At 42.6% G+C, this 24,879-nt stretch overlaps 1 protein-coding gene across 2 annotated transcripts; it reads left to right on the forward strand.

Moving 5' to 3' along the window:
- The first annotated feature begins 1,774 nt into the window (after positions 1-1,774).
- LOC311265743 (FERM domain-containing protein 4B-like) lies at positions 1,775-23,517 on the forward strand. Of its 2 annotated transcripts, XM_084367715.1 has the most exons (23): positions 1,775-1,944; positions 10,976-11,041; positions 11,388-11,482; positions 11,608-11,700; positions 11,906-11,990; positions 12,346-12,402; positions 12,499-12,521; positions 13,301-13,384; positions 13,828-13,893; positions 14,209-14,266; positions 14,349-14,435; positions 16,410-16,486; positions 17,438-17,576; positions 17,664-17,805; positions 18,022-18,155; positions 18,359-18,475; positions 19,489-19,717; positions 19,802-19,855; positions 19,982-20,129; positions 20,350-20,517; positions 20,719-21,503; positions 22,961-23,099; positions 23,398-23,517. In XM_084367715.1, the coding sequence occupies exons 2-23, from the start codon at positions 10,976-10,978 to the stop codon at positions 23,513-23,515; spliced, it is 2,964 nt and encodes a 987-aa protein (XP_084223841.1). In that variant the 5' UTR covers positions 1,775-1,944; the 3' UTR covers positions 23,516-23,517. The 2 variants fall into 2 exon arrangements, with proteins under 2 accessions (XP_084223841.1, XP_084223842.1); XM_084367716.1 differs by lacking the exon at positions 20,350-20,517.
- The last annotated feature ends 1,362 nt before the right edge of the window (positions 23,518-24,879 follow it).

Here is a 24,879-nt window from a genome sequence, read left to right on the forward strand (position 1 = left end):
AGGTGAATGAATCCTTTGTGCAAACATAGTGCATCCAAGCAGGCTAACACACACACATAAAAAACACCCCCCTGCCAACTGGATTATCAGGAATCCACTTTAGTCTTATTTACTTACCACAAGACAGCAATGACACCATTAGATGGATGTTTAAATAGTGCAGGAATACTGTAAAACACGTGTATAGTATTTTTTGAGTGTATACTCAGTTATTTAACAAGGCAGATGGGAAGAGGGCACTTAATGCTACATAAACCAAAGACTAATTCAATAAAAAACAGCTCTATGTATACACTGAGAAACTTCAGAAATCCGGTAAATAGGTTTCAAGAACAACTTAACTGGTTGTTTTTGAAGGCAGGTCTTCAAGAAAAAAATGGTATTATTAAGTGATTAAGGGATAACTCTTTACATTAAAGGTCACATGTTACACAGGATATCTATTGATACACTTGTCTGATACTAAGACAATCAGGGGCGGGCTCAGGATGTTTGAGGTGCGGGGGTGAAAAAAATGAAAAGGGCACCACGTGTATGTGATGGGACACCAGCATGCAGAAAGTGGTGACATATTTACAGTGAAGAGAGGGCACTTCACCACGTGTTGTCCACTGAAAGGGCACCCCAGAGGCCACTTTATCATGCTTTATCTACCACGGGGCATCGAAGAGGGCACTTTTACTGTGTGTTTTTAACATTGGGGCACCAGAAGGGGCAGCAATCGCCCACCGGTCCACCAGTGAAGACAATAACTTGTGGGCTGTAATCCAAAGCATTACCTGATTGATTGCTATTATTATTTTGTTGTTTCTGTTTCACAATCACGCTTTCTTTATCTTATACTGTTTATCTTGTGTTTGGTTTTGATGTAATGTAATGCACTGGGTGTAAAGGTGATACTAAATGATTTTTGTGCAAGTGTAAACATTAATTGATTATTAAGTGCAGTGTGTATGTGTGTGCGTATATACATACATATATACACATATATATTAATATAGAGCTTTTCACAAGGCAACAAATAAAATAATAATAATAATAATAAAAAGTAATAATAATGAATACAAGCAAACAAATTATTTTATTTAGATTTTTGTGTAAACATTAATTGATTATACAGTGTAGTGTATGTGTGTAAAAAAAGAAACATTTTAAAGCTTCACACAAGGCAACAAATAATAATTATAATAATAATACTAATATTAACCAGTAATAATAATGAAAACAAACTAAAAAGCAAACAAATAAATACATAAATACATATAAATTAAGGCACACAATGAAAGACTAGCAGTCGTACAGTACTGTATATTTAACATGGACCCAAGGAAGAGTAGTAACAACTAATGGATCATAATAAACAATAAACTGTTGTTATATGATTCAATAGGGTCATAAATGAAATATGGAGTAAAAGTGTCATAATGTGGCCCTTAATTAATATTTGAAGACATTTTTGGAAATAACAGAAAAATCCACACAGTGTGATGAAGTCACTATTGATCAGAACAGGCAACACATGCCAAAAAAATGGTGCCATTAGGAATGTTTGTATATAATATTACATGAAATGAAGCATAATCTCATGCGGTTTAGCACACTCAGCCTTCAGGCCATCACACCTCATTATTATGGGGGATTCAGTGTGAATCAGGCCGGCCGGCAGCTGCTGGATGAGAGGGAGGGAGGCAGGGAGGGAGGGAGGGAGTCAGGGAGGGGATGTTCACATAATAGCCGGCGGGTGAAGGCGTGGTGAGTGTGGCTCAATACGAGGCGAGTGTGCGCGCTACAGTAGTACCGGAGGATGGACGCGTACAGCGGCTGCACGGCGGCTCCCCTCCCTGCCAAAAGCAGCCGGGGAGACAGCTGAACGGGGATGATCAATATGCAGGAGCGGCTTTTTCCTTATCGATATCTTAGCGGGATATAGAAAGGAGTGCAAAGGTAAGGCGATGTATGATGTGACTGAGCTGATTCAAAGCCGCCCTGGTGAAGCTGTGAGGAGACAAAAGTAGCCATGGACGCGTGAGAGAGGGAGAGAGAGAGCGCATCAATGGAAATTACAACAGCATGGGTTCGGCTCTCTGCAGTGTTTCTCCTGTTAAAACGAGGAGGAGTGAGGGGTTTTTTATTTGACACATCTGTCTAGTCATGGGGCTCAGGTGGGAAACCACCCATGTACAGTACAGTGTAGCCCCTTCAGCAGCAGCTCATTCATTGTTCTCCCTGCACAGTGGAAACTGGCCCTCAGAGGGGCTTGTCTCATTACAGGAGACTGTGGACAATACTGCTGATTGTAGATAGGAGATGGGGTTATTAGATGTGTGTGTGTGTGTGCAAGTTACAAAAGTAGTTTATGATCAGCTATTTCACACGATGAAGGAGGGTGTAGTGCGTTGATTCAGGTGGTGTGACAGAGGGAATATTAAAAAATGCTGGATGAATCATCATTTTACCATTTTGCAGCACTGTGGATCATGTCTGTGCATTGCATTTTCTTATGTTCTTTGTGCACGATTAGCTTTTTCAGTTTAGCGTACGCGATTTGTGACTGTGTTGACAAGCTTTTTTTTAATCGTGTTTAAGGTAATTTAGTTGTAGTTGTGTTGGGGGGTAGGCCGAGGTGTCATCCTTTTTTTTTCATGTCTTCTTTTAAATGTATTCCTCTGGCACGTTCTCAATCTCTATTTTTACTCCACTGGTAAAAACAAGGATGAGCCCTGCAGAAGGTTGACAGTGTCCCGCTGATGTTATCTGACGGTTGAAGGAAGAGACACACGTCTCGAGCGTGTAAACAGGAATTGTTGTTGTGACGGCTGCGTCTGTGTGACACACGTGTCCAGCGTGAAACTTTGTCGCTCTTCCTATTTGTCGGAGAGGAGGATGTCCTGTGTCATCCGTCACACCGGTCAACTTTGTGAGGGGATTTCGGACTCTTTTAAAGGGCGAAAGGTCACGAAAGTCAGCTAACTTCCTAACTTCTCTGTCAGACATTTGAATATTTCCCTGAACATCCTCACTTGTGTCACTTTGAGATGTTCTCCTGTGTGTTTGATGCTGCTGAGAAATGTCTCAGCACTCAGCTGGCGTCCTTCCATTTAGGAATCAAAGCCTCCTGAGACTCTCTGAGAAACGTGTTAAAGACAGAGAGGGAGAGATCTATTTTTGGACAGGCAAGTAATCTTGTATTCATACACTTACCACAGAGGGAATAAATCTGATATATATAATGAGATGAAAGCCGAGCAGCATCACTGGAGCGAAACAGGTTGGCAGGTGAGGATTTGGGGGGGATAAAACGAAGTCTGTCTCTAATGCAGCTGTCCTAAAAAAATCAAAAGTGATGGATTTGCGAATCCAGTTTCAACAAATCGACTGATCCTTGACACACGCTTTCTTTTCAGGTAAAGATAATAAAAAACGTGATTGCATTCACGTCAGTATCTCCCTGTCGGTGTGGTGGTGTTCACCGGGCTGCAGACACACTCTTGGTTCTCGGTCCAGATCATGTAATTTGGTCATGTTCCATTTTCTCCACCCATTCACGTTCGTGCCTCAGCGCCTCGTCCCTGAGCTCTGCAGAAAGTCACTGCAGTTTTCCTGGAATGAAACTCCGCAGTTTGTGATATCAGGAATGCCAGCGGGTACAGCTGTGAAACCCAGAGAATGAGGGCAACTGGTGGCAAAGCTCGCAGTAATTGCAAGAGCTCACTGCTGGCTGACGGTGTTCTTTGAGTCAGTCTCGCGTCCCGTCGTGCGCTTTGAAGGCATTTCGGTTCTGCAGCGAGCTGCTGCATTCAGACAGTTTGGGGCTGTTAGATACATCTGCAACCTGAGTATCTTCAGCTGTAAGAACTGATCAATAAAGGTGGAGAGATTTTCAAATTTCACAGCAGATCAATGCGTCTTTATGGACTGTTTAAACTGAAGTTGTTTTGCTCTTTCTCAGGATAGAGAAATACTGGCCAGGCTGCCGAATGCAGTATAGATCCAGTCATGATCCACAATTATTTGATGGGACCTTCATACTTTAGCATGATGATGAGGTCAAAATGACGCTCATTTACTTCTTTTGTTTACTTACACATGCACAATCAAAGTGCAAAGGGTGTGCTGTTAAGGAAAATGGTTGAGTGAACTCAGATGATGAACTTACTGAGCTCATTTTGACAACATGAGGTTTTTTGCACCACCCACAGACCAAAGTGTAACAGATGGATAATAAAACCCTCTGCTTGTAATTACTGCCACGGTCTCCTTTGATAACATTTAAGCTCTCGTATCCGCTGAGTTCGAATGCAATTAATGCTTTGGACGAATGCATCTGCCAAAATATAAATGCCTCTCCTGCAGGGCCGATGCTGGAACAAACTTTACAGTCGTAGCCCCACGACTAGTAAGGCTCTAGCAGTTGTATTGTTGGGTGCAAATGGACTCATCATTGAGACTAGGGGTTTCAATATTGTGGAAATATTCAGCTTCCTACACTATTTACAATGAGGATATCTTATCATTTTATTTAACTGTTTTGATTAAGGTCCAGTGTGTAGGATTTACTGGCATCTAGCACGGTGCCTGCTAAAAATGTAAAAAGAAAATGTCCCAAAAGACAATTTCTAGTGCCGTTATTTGGTTTGTCCATTCTGGGCTACTGTAGAAACATGGCGGTGCAACTTGGAGGACCAAGCCAAGCCCCCAGGAGGAGCGCAAAGGCTTTGAAGCCAGTTTTCGTAGTGGCCAAACCGTGTAATTACAACGTCACATGAGAATACATTATGAAAGAAGAGACTGTAAAATGTTGGGTAATATTTTTTGGGCATCACAGCCTCCATGAAACGTCTGGTTTTACGATCAGAATTTGATTTAAATCATTTTATCCCAAATCAAGTTAGCCAGGGGCTAAACCGGATGTTAGCCAGCTCAGCTCAGGAAGTCTCTACTGCGCTTGCGCTCTTTGGGCCCCACAATGTGATATGAAGACTTAATAATTTTATATAATTTTACAGAAGGTTGAACTTTTTTGGCTTGATGCAACTCTGAGCAGATTTCATAGGAGTGAACGGGGCTCAGCCTCCGACATTATAGAAGACACACTCTCTGTAGATATAACAGGCTCAACCTAAGGTAACAAAAACACAAGGATTCTTAGTTTTAGGAGATCATACACCAATGCAAACATAATTATGAATATTAGGAACCATTTCTGAATATAGACCCCTCTAAATCCTGCACAGTGGAGCTTTAAATACACTGGTCAAAGACTGAACTGCCTCAACCTCTATTGGACGGCCAAATCACGTAAAAGAAACAACATTCCCATCAGCCTCAGCTGCATTTTGAAAAATGACCATTAAATGAACCTTCACCTCGACCATGTAGCTGCTAAACAGGAGAACGTTAGCACCGCACTGTGAGCATGTTAGCATTGCAGCACTAGCATTTATCTTGACTTGCATGGCTCTAGACTCTCAGTTCTGTTTATTAGAGATCCTCCGAGAAAAGCTTTGTTGTAATCTTTGATGCGGGTCAAATATTTAGATATTTTCTCTGCAAATACTGCTACAGATTTGGATTTCACAGCCGATCAGCAGCGTTAAAGTCGCATTTTAGCCAGACAGCATACATCAGAATGCAAACACCTTCTCCTCCTTTGATTACGCAACTTCTCCTCATCTGAACACAGTCATTCAAGGTCAGTTCTTACAGCAGCGGCTGAAACTCTTGAGTTCAAACAACATGCAGCTCTGGAGAAAACACAGACTGATGGACACTAATTTGACCTAATATGAAAATATCAGTAACAGACCGATCGAGGCGGATTTGACCGCTGCTGTCACTGTCGCTGCCGATAAAATATTGTGGTAAATGCTGCAGTTGTAGGACAGCCATGAGAAAATATATCACAATGTCCTGCTGCCTCTGTAGACGTCCTTTTCGTGGTGGGAATAGAAACTTGCACTGCATGATGACATCATTCACATGAATCACTCCTCTTGTGATGCAGCCCGCCTCTTGTTGTATTACAGGCGCACCGTGACGTCTTATAAAAAACAAATTAATATTTCTTTCAGGTTCTAATTTGCCCTTAATATCCTGAGCCTCATTGTGTTCGTGAATTTTCCCGGATATCACAAACATCCAGACTGGCTCTCTTTGGGAGATGATGCTAGACTGATACCTTTAACTGCTGACAAGATGAGTCATGAGGAGATACCAGATAAGGTTTGAGATAATCCTCTGCTGTATCCTTCAGCCCACAGCCCAAGAAAACACGGTTTCTCGCTGGGTTTTGCCTTTGGTGTTTTATTTATTATTTTTGCACTGCAACACATGAAGGCCTACTAATTAGGCATTCTGAGAGTGGAATATCTTGAGGAGAGGTAAGACTTTCTTGCTGTAATGTAATGTATTTCACAATAAAAGGTAAAGTATTTGAATTTGCGGAGCGAAGTCATCATTATTGTGCAGGTGTCAGAGGTCAGTTACATCACCTGCAGCTGTGGAAGAGCTTCTGCTCATTGTACATTCTCATAAGCAGACAGAGGAACTGTAAAATCTGACATACTCCAAACACAGAACTGAGTGCGTTTCCCTTTACCACCAGTGTAATGGATGTAACATCCTGTTTGGGAGTCTGTTTGAATTCACAGGAATGAAGTTTGTCAATGTCTTTGTCTTTTATGGCGCAAATCCAGTCGCTGAGTTTGTAATTTTTCTCCTATTACTTTGCGCAGGCGAAATGAAATAGTGCGCGAACTATGAAAATGTCCACCTTTGTCCGATTTTAGAGGGTGTCTTCAAAAGAACATGTAAGCAAAAGGGAGCAGACACTGACTCGCGTGTGATACCAGCCTTCATCAATAATGCATGAAAATGGGAAACTGAGATAAGACGGGCTGCAGTCTGGACATGACATTTAACCAGTGTGACGTATTAAACACTGACAGCTAGTTTACTCAGGAGACAGAAAAAAAAAATCTCCTGTTACAGACGCTCATTGTACAACTTTGAAGCTTGAGAAGATGTCGAAAACTGAAATGTAACAGTGTTATTTTATCAGGTTTTGCGGCTTACAGCGTCTGATCATCGTGGCAGGGATTTCAATCTCTATATTTTTACTGGTCTTGTTGTTTTCTTTGTGAAGGAGGTCACATCTGCACCTTCTCCAACTCTCCACTGGGATATTTCACTGTAGCACAGTATAACAAGCTGTCTATATGCCAACCTCAGGCTCCAGACTCGAGCCAAACCTGCACCCTGCGGCGCAATACTCAACCAACGCCTGTCCAGTCTCTGGAGACACAAACACAAAGACTGGCAGTTCTTTCATTTCTTCTCTTTTCCCTTTTTTTACATGAAGGTTCAGGACTGTCTTAACCCCACAGGGTCCGAGGGCCAGCCTTTTATTGCGGTTGAATAGGTTGTGTTTGGTTGACTAAACAGTGCTGTCTGCCGCGCTGTGACAAATGCAAGAACATCATGAGATGACAAACGGAGATTTTAATTATTAGCATCAACACATAATTCATCTGCAGCTATTTTTCAAGCAAAAACAACACATATTTGCTGGTTCCAGATTCTAAAAATGGGATTGGCAGCTTCTCTTTGTGAGTGCAAATTAGATATATTTTGGTTTTTAGACTGTGGAGATGAGCATTTTTTACTACATTTGGACAGTTAATAGTCGTAAGGTGCAGCCCGAGTCTAGAAAGATGAGAAATGTATTAAATATTGTATCATGCCTACAAATCTACCCAAGTTCATCAGTCTGATTGGGAACCTGTTCATATTCTGGCATGAAATCAGCGAAGGCCACAAGCTAAGCTAATTAGATGAATAACTGGACTTACTCACTTTCGTCATCAGAGCCTACACCAAGCGTGATTGGCTGGAAGGAGGTCACTTGAGAGGCAGGATCCATATTTTGGATCATGTCAGGAGATGAAATGAGACATGTCTCATGTGACGACTACTAATAGACGTGTCACAAAATGGCCAAATCAATGTACATTATGGCAATTTTGGCATTATTGATCGTACAGTGCACAGAGGGCAAAGTTATCACACAAACGCAATAGGCCTAATTAGTGTACATCTGGCACTGCTGATTGGTAATTATTACATATCCACCAGTTTTAAATCACACCCTGTACCATAAAACCTCCCTGTCTGTGTTTGATAGAAAGTCTCCTCTGTGTGTTGTGACAGAGAGACTGCTGGGTTAGCCGGAGGTTGCTGGGTTGCTCTGTCAGATATAAATAGCAGGTCTTGTAGTGATTATAGCTCTCAGATGATTAACGGCGTAGATTCCTAAAAAATCATGGCTCCTCCTCCCACTCACTTCATCTATATTGCATGAGCGCGAGTCATCCCAGCTGACTCCCGACTCTCTCATCTGCTGAGCTAATAAGTGCTTATGAAAATTCCTCGTGGTGGATGCTTGCTAAAGAGGCCATTTTCTCCATATGAACTTCTTCACATAGAAAAAAAAAAAAAATCACCCCTGCACCATCTAGTGGCCAGATTCTTTACTGTACCTGCCAGCCTGGGGTTAGTGATAAACTGTATGACCCTACCATGATGCAGTCATAACTAAATCAAGCTCAAATCAATGTCACAATACTCGTGGTGATTGTCACGTGCAGTCACGCTCTAAATTAATTGCATCCATTGAATGTGCCCGTTTAATTTAGACCAAGACGGAGAGTTTATGGCCGTGGCGAGAGGAAAGACACATTATTCAGAGGTTGTAATTGACAAAGTGCTCGTTAAAAACAATACAGCCGATGCCATTTAAAGCAGGGGCGGTGCGTGCGGCTCATTCGGGAAGCAAGGGCAATTTTGCTTAATCATTTATAAGTGCAATGTGAGGAAGTGTGTAAAGTAAAGCCTCCTTGAGTTGTTTCAGCCACTTTATTGGGAACCTCTCCTGCCTCTTGGAGGAAGGAAGAGAAACCTGATATCCAGATTCAAACCCTTTCAGCCGCAGAAATGCACACTAAGCATCTGAAAGGTCAACCGTATTATCAGACATTACAGACATGCTTAACCACCTTTTATTGACCGCTTATTTTTTCTTGTCTGACCCCAATTGTTCATACGTAGAAGGAGTAAGCCCCAAAGTGCGGTCAGCAGTCTGACCCGGCCTGCCCTCGTTCGGTCAGCTGTTGATTTCTCATAAACCGGCTGCTGCACTGTTTAAGCCGTCACCGTGCACAGCCAAGGCTGCTCAGTCAGCAACCTGTATGGGGACCAGCTGCTGGTTAATCCTGGTCGTCTGGTGGTGCTAACAATTTCATGGTACCGTATCCAAGGGGAGACTTAAAGGATGAGTTCTGGTCAGGGATGCATCCACACCTGCACTCACCCCGGAGAGGTTTACCAGGTACAGCAGCTGCTCGCCTCACTCCAAGATATGTTAGAAGTTGTGATCAGCCTCATTCTGTCACATGAGGAGGAAGTCGAATCTGTCTGATGTTGGGTTTTTTTTGCTGTGTGTGAGCAGGTTTTGTTGTGAAACTGGTCAACCTCAATCTGTCAGTTTAGCGGCTATTTGATTTATCGAGCGTGCAGCGCTTTCTCTCAGTGGGTCGACCCGAGTCTGTGATGAGCAGCAGGCATTGTCGTCAAAGTGAACTCGCACGAGCTGTTTCCCTTCTTGCCGTGTGGGCGCGAGTACCAGAGAACTGGATTTAATGGATGCGGTGCTTCGTCGGAATTTGATTTGATGTTGTGGTTTGCTGTTAGAAACGTGCTAATGGAAATATAAGCTGTGATGGAAGAAGTATTCAGATCTTATACTCCAGTAAAAATATGAATAAACTACAAAGCAAAGTCCTGTGTATTTTATGTAACTTTTACTCAGGGCTGTGCAGAGACATTTAGATTTAGAGAGGCAGGTGCCTCAAGTTTTTTTTTTAAAAAGGGCATGTAGAACTAAAGCTGCAATGATTAATTGATTAGTCGATTGAAAAAAAAATGTTTGCAGCTACTTTGATCATCAATTAGTCGTTTACGTACTTTTTCACACAACAATATAAAATATTTCTTGGTTCCAGCTACTTTCCTTGTTGTATCAATCTTCTCTCTTTATGCGGCACCTCTGCACTGCTGAGTTAATTGATATGAGCAATTTCAAAGAAACAACACACATTATTTTAACAGAACCACTGCTGAAAAAAACACAATAAAATATACACACAATAAAATAATATACCCTTCTCTCCCCCGTCTGCACATGCCTGTTTTTATTATATCTTGTACTTAAAGGATCAAAAGAAAATGTAAAAGACCCCTGTGAATGTATTATATTATTTAAGTACCATTGCATTACAATTCATATCTGAACAGCATTTTAATGTTGTAGCTGGTGAAAACGACACTGATTTTAGTCATTTATTGTATATACCGATCATATATTGTGTGTGTACAATGTTAATCTGCACAAAGTAGCTAACTACGGCTGCCAAATGAATACAATGGAGCATTAAGTGAGGTGGGAAGTATAAACTAGTATAAAATGTACAGGCAAAGTAAAACTACCTCTGAGTGAATATACTTGTAACGCTGGAGAGGCTGAGAGACTGAAAAAAGTAAAAGTTAAAAGTGAAAGGTTTCAAAATGAGCTTCGAATTCTTCCTTCGGTTGCTATGGCAACAAATCCTTGAGACAATGGTTTTATTGTCATGAACAACGTCACAGTTTTTTTTTTCTCTGTTTCAAGGCCTTTCCAAGAACGTGCTGGACATATAAGCATTTACAAAAAAAAAAGCTTTCTCTCGACTCTCTTCATTTTCAAATGTATAGACATACAATGTTTCAGGACCATTCAGCCCGTCTGTGTGCGGCGCTGACAAAGTTATAAAAGCATTACCACTAGACGGGACCACCTGATGTCACTGTGCCTTGTGATGATGAATAGCTTGTAATCTGTGTCACAAGCCTTGAACTTCCTCTTCTCTTTTTTCCCCTGCAGATGACTGAGGGCAGACTGTGCCAGGTGCAGCTGCTGGATGACAGGAAGCTAGAGCTGCTGGTTCAGGTACGAACGCTCCTGACTTAAAGCAACAAAATGTGACAAAAAGAAAGATAGTTGATCGTTAATCTTATCTTGTCATGTACTGACGCTTTGGGTGGGCGGCTCGAGTCGGACGCCAACCTAAAGCGTCAGCGTTTGAGGATGTTTGGATGAGACTCAAACAACTCCTTGTTGGCCTGTTGTCTGCTTTCTAGTTGACCTCCCAGTCTTACTTCTCTCAGGAGGGAAGGAAGGAAGCAACAGAAAAAAATAATTCCTTTAAGAATCCATGAAACATTTATCAAGATTATTTCACAAGGGACAAAATGTAGAATAACAGAAGGAACTAAATGTTAATCTTCTTCCGCAGCCTAAGCTTCTGTCGTACGAACTCCTCGACTTGGTTTCCTCCCACTTCAACCTCAAAGAGAAGGAATTCTTTGGACTCGCATTTTGTGATGACAAGTATGTAAATTGTCAAATATTCTGAATATTTACAGATGTCCATACATGTCTGTGTTTTTTCGTGCATGCGGCACGAAAACGAAAAACAGCTTTCTGATGCTCTGATCTTTTTTTTGTTTTTGCAGTGGTCAGCGTAAGTGGTTGCAGATGGACCGCAGAGTTCTCGAACATGACTTTTCGAAGAAGTCCGGGCCCATTGCCCTCAGCTTCCTGGTCAGGTAGTAATTCATTTTTTTTCTCTTGCAAAGCACAACCTCTCCAGCAGGGAGCACTACATCATGGAGTGTAGCTGGGGAGTGCTGTGATATTTGTATTATCTTGAATTTATGTCTCCAACTCGGGACATTATCATAAACTCTCAACTGCTTAGAGTTATCTCAGTTTAACCTTTTAATTGTTGGCATCTGCTTTCATCCTTCACAGGTTTTATGTAGAAAATATAACACAGCTGAAGGACATCATAACAGTGGAGCTGTTCTTCCTGAATGCAAAATCCGCTGTCTACAACGTAAGTGTTCATCTCTTGCTTTCCTGTTGGGTTGAAATAATGATAAACGACTCTGCCGGTTGGTTTTTTTCTTCTCCCAGCAGCTCCCTGATGATTCACTGTCTGCGGACCCTTGTAGCACCTCAGCTGAGCAGACAGTGGCTGCAGGGCACTGTTTTCTCGCTCTGCTGGCTGGAATGTAAAGACGACAGTCTGAGAAAGGAGAAAAACACAAGGGTTCATTTTGGGAATAAGTAGGGGTTATTGTAGGGCAGCGCAGAGGAGATTCTATGTTTGGATCTGGAGACCTTCATCTCCATATGGACCACATTTTCTGCATCCTCTTTATGTTTTTTCCTGTTGTTGTGTCTCTCAGGAGATTATAGAAGTGGAAAGTGAGAACGTCTTCAAATTAGCTGCAAATGCTCTGCAGGTTAGTGCCTTTAATAGTCTCATATATTTACATGAATTGCTTCATCTTGGATCATTTTATAAAGCTAATTTGATTATGTGCATTCTCCTTCACTAGGAGGCGAAAGGAGACTACACAAGGTAAGTGCATACAATCAGCTGTGTAAAGTATTTAACAGCGGCAGGACAAGTTAATAGTGAGCTTTTAGCGAAGACATTCAATAGGTCACTTGTTTCTCCACAGTGCACACAACAAAAATCAATAGCAGTGTTATGTGAGGCTTACCACAGACTGCTGAGAAGCTCGCACCGGGCAGCTAATGAGTCACATAGTGCTGACAGAAGCCAAGGATGGCGGGACAGAGACACCTTTACATTACAGAGAGCAGCTATTATCTGTGTTTAACAGAACTGCCCTTTGATAGTATACATGTCCTGTTCAGAGGGAATACTGCAAGTCTGGTGCAGGTGGCCACCTGGCTTTACCCAGCTGATGAGTTGAGATGGGTTAGGAGTACAGACATCGATTCATATGAGTAAAGTCTTTGTAATGGTAGCTGTCAGGGCTGTAACTACCATTATAACTACCACGAAATGGCTCCGTACAGTTTGGCGTAATTCTCCAAAATCTCTGAAAGTCATGAATCTGATTTGAAAAGATGTGTTTTACACCCGGTTTGAGCCGAAATCTTCACTGTAGCTAGCAAGCTCAAAGCGTTGAGGGCGTTGTAGGGGATCTCTGAGCTTGTGGAGACTTGGATTATGTCGGACTAGAAAAGCTCAAGATGTGATGATTCACACTTATTCATATTCAGAGATTAAGCGTTTAGAGAAAGCAGAAAATAACTCAATTTCACGTCTCCCTATCGTCCGCTCAAATCCAAAACGGCTATCACTAAAGTTTGCGTTTTCCGTTTCAGCGATGAAAGCACTCGAGCCGACCTGAAGAAACTACCAACTCTTCCCACCAAAGTACTCAAGGAGCACCCGTCGCTTGCATACTGGTAAGATAGCTTACGGGAAAGTCTTATTTGAAGTCTCGCCCCCGGTAATCTCTTGTAAGTAATGCAGGCCTGTAGACTTGACCTTAAAGCCATTCACAGGCTTTTACATGCCGAAACACGACACACCTGGCCATATCTGCAGCTCCCGCAGCTGACGAAATGAAGTAAAAAGTTGTCGAATGAAAATATATTGTTGGTTGAATGAATTTCCTCGTGGTTTTTAGAAGGTGAAATATTTTTAACTTTTCACAAACAATCGTGCATTCATGACTGATACTGATTTACATGTTATCCTACGTTCGTTATTATATTTAGCAAACAAATTTTTTTTCTGCAAACATGGCAACCTCACCTGGTTTCCTGTCCCATCCTTGATAAACCTGTTTATGTGTATACGGCGTGTTTAAAAGGTAAAAAGCTGTCCTCGTTATTTGACATTGCAGTGAGGATCGAGTAATTGAATACTACAAACAGATGAAAGGAGTCTCCCGAGGACAGGCCATCGTGCAGTAAGTGCTGAAAAAAAATCTGCTGCAATTGGTTCTTAGTAATTGGACAACTAATGCTATAAAGCTTTAAGTTCATTAATCTTCCTCTCACCTCTATCGGCCCTCCCTTCTCACTCTCTCTCTCTCTCTCTCTCTGGCACTCCTTTTCTCATCATCTGATAGAAATCAATAGCTCCTCCTGCAGTCCAGTGAATCACCGATTCACTGGGCGAGAGATCAAATTCTCAGTTCTGTCTTTTCACATTCCTGAGGTAAAACACATGCACATGGTAAAAAAGCAGCTGGTGGCTTCAATGAAAATTGTTCTTGTTCTAGGTATTTGACGTTGGTGGAATCGCTGCCCACGTATGGCGTCCATTATTATGAAGTAAAGGTAGGTCGCTGTGATTAATCGGAAATTACAGGGGCTGCACCTGAATTTGAGTCAACCATCACGCTGTGCTCTTGCCACACAGGATAAACAAGGGATCCCGTGGTGGCTTGGACTCAGCTATAAGGGCATCGGCCAGTATGACCTGCAGGATAAATTGAAACCCAGAAAGGTAAACACTTCCTGCAGTTCCGTCTCGAAACAATGGCTCCTTCTCTTTTCTCTGCTTCACCGATCTGACTGTCGACATGATAGCACAGGGCTGCTGTTGCACATGGTGTGGTGAATCACTAGCTATAATTCATGCATCATCTATTTCACACCAACAAAAGCTGGGCTTCAGCCGCAGCAGACGAGGCCAGACTTGAAGAAGGAATAGAGAGCTCTGGCGGTTTGCCTTCACGAGGCCACTGAATAAAGTCCTTGAGAATCAGTCAGCCGCCAGGATACAATGTTAGCAGTGGACGTTTCTGCAAACAGCAGATAAGTCCAAGGCTGACATTCGTACAAACGTGGCATGTCACGTTCACATTATATGCTTATTAGCCACCTTTGACATCAGGAGGTGGAGGGGATGGTGGTGGCTTTATTAAAGACAGCTGGGGGACATTTCAAGGTGTTAAGCAGCATCAAAACTGGGTGTTTTTCATGGGAAGCCAAACCATCTCCATCTCTAATCATGGCAACCAAAACAGATTTGTTAAGCCAACCCATGATGTTTTCCGAAGCCTAACCAATGGGTTTTTGTGCCTAAACCTAACCAGAGCATAAGCTCAGCGTTGTGACAACAGAGAAATTGGAAATTCAGTTGCAACATTCAGTTTTAACTCATTTGTGGTTTTGCGGTACTTGGCTAACATTTATTCTGGTGATTGGGTCGTGAGAATCAGACATACTGCACAGTTTGAACCAGCTATTCTGGTTCCAGTGCTGTTATTTTAGCTTGTGAGTTTCTACAAGGAACACCCATGTGAGTGATCCGTCAGATATGTTGTCCACTCCATGACTCCAGTGTTGCGCCCTTGTGGCTGGGTGCAGTGCAGCGTTGTTGTGGAACAGGTGGAAACTTCAACACAGATCACATGAATTTACTGGCACTGTCTTCCCGTCCAAAGCCTGGAGATCGCTCGACGTGGTGCAATCCTTCTCTTGTCTGCCTTGTTCCAAAATTGTGCAAGCGGGCCAGCTGTGTGCAGGCAGCGGTGTGTTTCAGAGAGGAGACGAGGGCGTGAGCTGCTGATGTCATAGGGAAAGAGGCTGGATATGGGCGTTATCGTGCGTGTTCTGAGAATACCTGAGGAGACAAGTCAGGAGCTGACAGGAGAAGGAGTAAAGTATGTGTTTGTGTTGACAGCAAAGCCAGGGAGGATTTAATTACTAAGAAACGGGACTTGTGAACATCTTTAATACTGGTAAGACCGGATACTATACTTCTTTGTCTGGACAACTTTGGAAATAATACTGCAAGTACACTGAGATTTTGATGTTTTTATAACAGTTTCTACTTTGTATGGTGATTTATAAACACCAGTCAATCCTGAAAATGATATTTTTTTTGTATATCCTCTCCAACTTGTAACTGATGTTAACCACGTAGCCGCATCGCGTTACAAAATGCTCCCCAAACATCTGCATGCAATATGATTTTCTGTGTGCTGTGTGCTTGAGATTGTGTCTCACTCGGATCTCGTCCAGACACTCAGTGAGTCACCGACCCAAATAGGTTGTTCATATCTGGCTGGTGTCAGCGAGCACCTGGGTGATACGGGGGAGAGACGCGATGAGCCATCGGAAAGTGTTGTATGCAGCGATGAGTCTTTGTTTAACGTCCCTTTGTGGCGTTCCTCGCTCTCTCACACCTGCATTATTGCAGACTTGGCATGCCAGGCGGCCCAGACTATAATGACAGTTCATATTACAGTCTGGCTTTTTTAAATGACTGTGGTTGAAATGCCTGCGCTGCAAAGTTTTTTTTCCATATAGTTTATGTGATGTCAGTCATGGCTGTCGTACTTTAGATTCATGAAGCACAAACTGACACATTTTTAAGCCGTTGTTTGTGGCCGCTCGTCTTTTATTTCAGGTTGTTGGTTACAGAGCATAATGCCAATTTTCCTAATCAGATATCTCTCATTTTTACCCGCAGCTTTACCAGTGGAAACAACTGGAGAACCTGTACTTTCGGGAGAAGAAATTTGCAGTAGAAGTTAATGATCCACACAGGTGAGCAGCAGGAGGGGTTCTTCCGTGTAATTCTTAACCAACTATTTACACAACTGATTTAGCAATTATCTAAAGAGATCATTCATATCAATAGCTGCATTTACACCGACAATATTTCTTCGATCTGATTGAAATCAAGGCTAAAAAAAAGTATTCCGATAAACTTAACCCAAGTATTTAATCAGAATATAACTTTTTGAAGTTGTTCTACCCTGTGAAGCATCTAATATGCCAGAAATAAAAAAAATTTAAACCAACAGAAGACATTTCTTTCTCATATTGTATTGAGAATACTCAATTTATTCATTCATTGAGCTAACGTGAGCTAACGTGGTGACGTTAGTGTTAGCTGTCAAGTTCGAACTTACCAGTAATGCTGCTATCCTCAGGAAGAGTAAGAACGTTAGCCTCAAACCCTAGACAGAGACTACTCGTCGCTCCCATTAGATCATCCATAAGTCTGTCTGGGTCGGAACCACTTTTGCCATTTTGGCTTTTAGCCTTGTAACATTAGCGTGCAGCCTTCAAACTTCACCAGCGGTTGTTGATTTGGTCAGTGGTTCGGTGGATTCCGGCTTCGTTCATCATCTTTTTTTAAGCCTTTCAGCCATCAAGGCTTTCAGTGATGGTTAACTCCTTGAAGACCTCCAACAAATAAGTTGTATCGGCCACAGAGCAGTTTTGTTCTTTCCTGTGAAAGAATATATTTATTCCAACCTAGTGTTTACATGGTTAATACTTTTTTATTGATCGAGGTAGCAAAGGATAGGACCAGTCGGCTGTTTACATGAGGCATTTTTATTCTGATTGGGTATTCATTCAGATTTAAAGTGAAATGTAACAGTCCATTTAAAGGCAGATACTGTTGCTTTTGCTTGAATTGTGCTAAAAAAAAAAAAAAACTCTTTCTCAACCTTGGATTTCTATTCCGGTGTGCTTTCCTTTCAACAGGAGAGCAGTAACCAAGCGCACCTTTGGGCAAACGGGACTACTCATCCACACGTGGTATGCCAGCCACTCTTTAATCAAAACCATTTGGGTCATGGCTATCAGCCAGCACCAGTTCTACTTGGACAGAAAGCAAAGCAAAGTAAGTGTGATTCATCAGTCACTGCTACATTACTTTTATACCTGAAATCTATCCTCTAATCTTTGTTTTACATTCTTCATTTTTTAGGCTAAATTAGGAACAGCGAAAAGTCTGGAGGAAATTGCCATGGATCTCACAGAGCACGCAGGAGCAAAAATAAACAGGCTGGGAGACGCTTGCCTGAAGAATAACTTAATAACTGCCAGCAATGGGAGCCTGGTGTCTACAGGTTGGTTTGAGTTCATGAAGCAAGTGTCTCTACCTTTTTATTTGTTTTTTTTATGACTATAAACATAATTTCAGATCATATTTGTGCTAAAACACTGAGCTGTTTGTCACTTCAAAAGTAAAGGCAACATATTAAGGAGTGGTGACATGACACAAATGTAATTTTTAGATACTGTACGCTGCGTTGGCGAGAATAGTCAGACTGTCGCTTTCACAGGCTCGGCAGACTCCGAAATGAGCGAAGAACAGAAGAAAGAGAAACTGTCCGAGCTGAGAAAAAAAGAGCAGGAGATCCAAGATATTTTGGCCAAGAAGACAAAGGAACTGAAGAAGATTTGCCTGAGAGAGGCGGTGAGAAATCATTTCGTATTACACTTCTTCTTCTGCACTGGAACTATATTTTGGAGGGGCACTTATAAGTCTTCTCTAAACAGCTACATTTTGTTAGCTGCATTATTAAACAGTGCTGCTGGGCGGCGGGGGAGAGTGATGGTTTCTGCTTGTTTGTCGGTTCGTCTAAGTGTTCGAGGGCCTCGATGTTTTGTTGCTTTCAGGAGCTCACTGGCAAGCTGCCAAAGGAGTATCCCCTCTCTTCAGGCGAACGACCGCCACAAGTCAGACGGAGGGTTGGCACCGCTTTCAAGCTCGATGACCTTTTCCCCTACAATGAGGTCTGTATTCACCTGGTGCACTTTAATCAAATACAGCAGCTATTCATGCCTTACCTTTCAAGTATGTCGAGGTTAATATACTTTCTGGGTTTGAAGGGCTACACTAAAATTATTTTTTATTTTATTGTGAACAAATCCCCACAAAAACATCACAGCTAACAATGAATTGATCCCACTAACAAGTATTGCCTGATGTATCTTATTCCTGGCATGTTTCTTCATAGCGATTACCATGGGCACTGTAGTTTCTTATGTGTTGATCCCACGTACATTATTCTGGTGCGGCAAATACTTGCTATAGCGCCCCAAACCTGAAGAGGTATAGTCCGCTGCTTATTTGCAGGGCATGACAGTAGTGCATCTGCAGCTTCTTTAAAGGATGAGTTTAACCAAAAATTCAAATTTTGTAATTACCTTCTCAACCTCCTGCCGATGGAAAGTCAGGTGAAGTTTCGCAGTCTACAAAACATTTTTGGAGCTTCACATAAATAAAAAAGTGTTGCACCATTCTTCTAATCAGCTGACATAGATGGGGACTTATTTTAAAACATTAAAAAACAAAAAAACAAAAATGGCTCCATAAAATGGTTTTAGCTCAGTAGCTAAAGTGAAGATTTCAGCTAAAAAAGGGTGTAAATAACGTCTTTCCAAATTAATTTGGGATCTCTGGGATTCTCGAGACTTGGATAACACCGGACAAGCTTTTGGGAGCCATTTTATGTTTTCGTTCAGTTGTTTTTTTACGCTTTAAAACAAGTCCCAATCTACTTTAGTTGTTTCGGAGAATGCTGTTTTGCCTTGAAACTCACTGAAGGGTGAGCAGATAACGACTGAACCTTCGTTTTTGGGTGAACTTATCCTTTAAAAACAATATCATTGATGTCCAGTTAATATCCCAACGTGTGAAATGAATAAGGGAAACAGAAATAGTTATCATCAGATTAAACTCTGATTAGCAGAATTCCTGTTGTTTATTCTTATCTCTTGGGACGTGCTGCTTGTGCTTTGTGCAGGATCCCTTCCTGAGAAACCTGGAGAGCAGATTTGCCCTGCAGCAAAAGATTGTGGAGGCGGCTAAGAAGCTTGCCAACGAGGCAGAACTGTGCAAAACAGTCAAGAAGAAGAGGAGGAGAAACTGTCTGGATGCCATGCACAAACTCCAACAGATAGAGGACGAGATGAACCAGTACAGAATCAAGAAGGGAAAGAAGCCCACGCAGCGGGCCTCAGTGATCATCGCAGGTACGGTGCAGAGATATCTGTGTTACTGGATTATCATTGAGCTCCGTTCACAGTAAACATGGGAGTTATTTTCTTTCCCTCCAGATGAACTCATCCGTTCAGACTGCAGTTCTCTGTCTAGTCTACCACTGGACGATGGTGAGTCACACCGCACACGTTCTGAGTACATGGAAACCAGTTCACCTGCTTTAATAATCATCATTAGGAGAATTTCTGAAAGAGAAAGTGTCAGTATTGTTACTGGGGTTTGTGTTTTGTATACAGATGACTCAGACGGTGCCAGCCAGAGGCCGAGGTCAAGGTCTGTGCAAGGTTCCCCACAGCTCAGTCCGATGCGATCGCTGGGAGCAGAATATGATGTGGAAAGACAGGGATGTCCGAGGGAAAATCACCACAACAAGAACCACAGCAGGTGGGGAAACATATTTCCTGCCCCTGTTCTGTTTCTTGTGTCTTGTGTGACGTCTAACTTTTGATTTTATTGTGAAGCTGTTCTTGGAATGAAGCAATGATATCATGTTTTGGCAGAGTCCTAATGTTTGCCTTGTCATGTTTGCAGCCTCATTCCTTTCGTCACATCTCATCCCTTTTTTTTTTCTTTTTGATCCTCTCCTTTCACCACACCCTTTTAGATTAGCTTTTGAAGGTCAGGAGGCTTCCCACTACTACCAGAATCCAAGAGAAGTCTCCTCCACCCACTGTAGTCCTTATAAAACCCTTCCCAGACCTCCTAGGGATCCACGAAGCATGCCACCTACCCCGGTTATGACCCGAAATGCCTACAGCAGCAGCCAGCTCAGGTGTGCTCACTGCTCTGCTGCACTGTCAACCCCGAATCCTTCATTTCTTCCAAATCCCTGCTTCTCCCCAACTTCCTCACCTTTATCCAAACCCTCTCATAACAATCTCTATCTTTTATTTTCACTAATAAAATCCAGAAATATTATCCCGCAGCTCAGTTTGTTGTTTTTAGGAGTTTAAAAGTTGTGTCCCTCCTCCAGGTCCGAGGGGTCTCCTCATTGCTTCAGGCATCGCAGTGGCAGTCTGGAGTCGCAGCCCCAGCTCAGAAAAGACACAGACTCAGAGAAGCCCGTCTTTATCCTGTCACCAGCGCACCGCAGCAACAGCACAGAGGTGTTAGAGGATTGCTCGTCCTACACCAGCCAGTCCAGTCTGGACTACTGCGGAGCGGCCAACTCCCAATACAGTACGCTGGACTCCCGATCCTCAACCATGCACCGTCTCCACAGGAAGGTGGAAGTGTACGGAAATACCGGGAGCATGCCCAACCTGGTCCAGCACCATTCTGGTTGTAGTTATTCATGTGAGACCTCAGCACACTATCCACCCAGTGCCTACTACGTCTCCGGCTACCCCTGCCTGGACATGGAGCCTTACGCAAACGGTGCCTACGTGTATGAGAACGAAGTGGAAGGCCACTACAACGTCAACCCTTCCTACCAAATGAACGGCTACCACGGACACGACAGATTCAGGCACTACAGCAGCGACCAGGCAGATGGTCTTTCCCAGAATCCCTACGCAACAGTGAGGCCGCCACGGACCCGAGAGGGGCCCCGAAACGAGCTGCTGGCCAAGAACATGCATAAGGCCCTGGTGGCAGAGCATCTGAAGGGCTGGTACCACCGAAGCAGGGGCCACAGGGAGGGAGGAAGGGGGATGCTGACTGGATACGACTATGACAGCGGCTCCCAGCTCAGCCTGGGCTACCAGACCATGCCTGCGGCCTTCAGCCATTCCAGCAGAACCACCTCCTTTTCATCAGGTCGGTTTAAAAAAGTCGAGTCATATTTATTTGTATAAGAAGGAAATAAAGCTCCTTTAAATATATTGGATATATTTACATATGTATCTGCTGTAGGTTGTGTATTGATGCTATTCACCTCCGTATCGAACTCTCCTTCCCTCTGAACTCCTCCGTCGTGCCTCAGAGCTGCTAACCCACCCAAGACTAGTTTGTTTATGTGGGATTCAGTGGAGAGTTTTACGTGTTCACCGTGTTCAAAGCGTTTCCAGTCTGCCAAGAGAAGAAATCAGGGAGAAAATGTGCCCCATTTAATGCCTCTTATGCATTACTACTATTACAGTTACACAGTCACTGAGTCATTACAGTCGCAGGACAAGGCGTCTTTGTTTTCGGAAAGATAAACACTCGATTGTCTTGAAAAAAACTTTTAAAAAAAGTCATTTAACAGTCAAATCTGTAGGAGTTAGTGCTATCTATCAGTGCGATTGCAGATTGCAACCAGCTGAACACCCCTCGTCTCACCCTCCTCTCCTGCTGAAAACCTGGGAAATGCTGACGGTGCTTTTTAGAGCCAATATTTGGTTTGTCTGCTCAGGGCTACTGTAGAAACGTTGGAAGAGGATCTGCTACCTTTTAACACATTGATTCTTAGTGTCAGGGGATTGTACACTAATGAATATTATATATTGCGTTCCTGCCAATAGATCGCTACGGGACCTGTAACAATACTGATCCTGGGGTATTTCCAGAATCTTTAAAGAGTATTGTATCTTCTGCAGTTTCCCTGTTTATAATTGTGATACTATTTTTCATATCCCTCTCCCCATGTTGTATGACACAAGGAAAATACTAGAGCGCGTATCTCTGCCAAGGCCCAACACCCCCCTTTTATACTCACTCATAAATATAAATACCTACATAGAAAAAGAATAAGCCATTTTTGCAAAGTCGATGCATTATTCCCTGAGAAATTAACAAAAATGTAGAATAACGCCCCGTCTTGCAATGTTTAAGAGAGTAAGAAAAAATGCCTGGATCCGTCCCTTTATCACCAAAAGTTAATGGGGTCTATTCTTGGCCAAGACGCATCCTCCATCTAAGTTTTGTGGAAATCCGTTTAGTAGTTTTTGTGTAATCCTACCGACAAACCAACAAATGAACGAACAGGGGTGGAACTTAACCTCCTTGGACCAGGTAATAGATGCATTATAAATATACATTTAAATATATATAAAAAATATAAATTTTGGTTTACAATGCAGAAATTTTATCAAGGCTATAATAAGTTTGTAGGTCTACATCAACTCCTGATGACGGCATGTGAAGTGGCAGTATACTGTAATAACATGCGTCATGTTGGGGGATACTGTTTGTTTGGCAGTGGTGGCATTAAAACGGTGTTTTGAATAACAACAATTACTCCTGAGTTATCCTCCAACGCGAGCTGAGTGTTTTCGCTCTTGCCTTGTTTGCAGTGTCCTCAGTGGAAAGCACGGGCAACTGGCGCAACCAGCTGGCAGTCGGCCTGACGGAGTACGATTCACCTGACACGCCTCAGTACCCACACCCTGGAGCTCCTGTTTCTCCGTACAACCGCAGCCCCACACACAACAGGTGAGCGCTGCAGCTTACTTAATCTCCACTCTGAGCGGTGGATGCAAGCGGAAGTGAGTCATTCGCAGATGCATGTCTGTTGCAGTTTAAGTCCTTTGTTCTGTCGTGCTGCTCAGCCTCCAGATAAAACATCACTCTCTATTTCTCTGCTTGTGTAAGAAAGAGGTTTTATGTTGTATTGCGCTCATGTGACCTGAAACTTTTCTAAGCTTTGTAACCATGAGGTCCGTCTCTCTGTCTTCCTGCCTCTCCTCTCCTCTTCTCTGTCTTGACTTATGATTAATGCTCATTTGTGCAGATCTTCTCCGGAAAACAAAGTGTCTGACACAATGCCTAAAAAATCTGAGTCAGTTGAGGTGATTGGCTCTGAGGCCACTAGTACAGATGAACCATCAGACCACAAGTCTAGCACTTAAGGGTGAGACCAAACGCAGTGGGCTTCTCTGTGTCGTGTTGCCAGTCACATCCATTTTGACATCCCATCTTCATCCGTGCGTTCCTCCTGTATTGCCTATTTAATCAAATCACTCACATTTTCATATTTTAGTCAGTTTTTTTTGTCAGGCACAACATCATTTTTGTGTTTGTTCAAGAAAGCATCACTCTTTATATTGATGATCTTGCACCTGACTTACTTCAAGACAAGGACACACTAGAGACTTCTCTCATTATAATAGTGACAAGACGAGACTGTAGCTGTGCCAGCAGCTGTGTGAAGAAGTCTCTGAAGCATTAAAGATGCAAGATAGCATCAGCACGTAAGCGGTATGGGCTGATAAGGATCTTAAAATTAATTATCAGACTCAGCACGAAATGAGCATTTCTGCTGATGTGACAGGCTGATAAGATGACGCTTCAATTACACTCAATGCCAACCGTTGACCAATTAGGTTTTTTTATTTTGCCCAGTGAATGTGTACATTTTGAAAAGCATGAATGTATGTGTGCACGTGTCAGCAATCAGCCAAAATCGGTTGGAAAATCAGCATATTGGATATCATATTTAGTACATATACTATTTGCCAGTCATGGTAGCTTAACATGTTAGCATAAACCAAAGTTTTGGACAAATAAAACTGAGGTTATAAGAAGTACTGTAGGTAACCCAAAATGATGACCGATGACATTGCGCTGCTAGCGTGGCTAAAAAGTAGGAAGTTTCCATTTACTCAAGGGGAACTAAATCACATCGTATGCTATCATTAAGTGATGTGGACTTTTTGGTGTATTGCATTTCCATTTTCATTCTTCAGTTTTTTTTTCAGGCATGTCTTCCATGTTCTCAAGCAGTTGATCTCCAGTAGATTTGACTTATTCTTGTGTCGCTGCCTTCACAGATTTCACCTGGACAGAAGCTTCATGAGCATCCACTGAAGAGGACCAAACCAAACTTTGGCACAAATAAAGCCATGGCCAGCAGCACATGAAGGGGATGAGGTTGAAACACAGGCTGTACACAAACCCTTTTGTTTTCGCTGCCGTAACCTTGGTGTCTTGGGAGATGTTCGTCTGTTAGGTTTTTGGCAGAGTCTATGTGTACGCTGTCCTCGCGGTAAAGTAACCTCTGAACACAGTGATGACACACTTGAATGACTTTCCCATGTGCCTTGGATTGGATGAATTGTACAGGCAGATGAGAATGTGTCAAGAACACTTAAAGATGTTGCACAAGCACACTGGATTCAAACCCGACTGTGTTTTAAAGAAGACAAAAAGAGGCAACGTGTTTTTACCGAACTCTGTGTATTTTAACAGGAACTAGCTACTGCCTTATAAAAAC

Source organism: Pagrus pagrus (genome assembly GCF_965226575.1).
Source record: "Pagrus pagrus genome assembly, chromosome: 11".
NCBI classification, from domain to species: domain Eukaryota; kingdom Metazoa; phylum Chordata; class Actinopteri; order Spariformes; family Sparidae; genus Pagrus; species Pagrus pagrus.

What these genes read in the sequence shown, in the direction of transcription:
- LOC311265743 (XM_084367715.1), top strand. Translation starts at nt 10,976, where the DNA reads ATGACTGAGGGCAGACTGTGCCAGGTGCAGCTGCTGGATGACAGGAAG. An exon ending in TCCATTATTATGAAGTAAAG is followed by an intron (nt 14,267 to 14,348) that starts GTAGGTCGCTGT and finishes CTTGCCACACAG; the next exon opens with GATAAACAAGGGATCCCGTG. An exon ending in AACCACCTCCTTTTCATCAG is followed by an intron (nt 21,504 to 22,960) that starts GTCGGTTTAAAA and finishes CCTTGTTTGCAG; the next exon opens with TGTCCTCAGTGGAAAGCACG.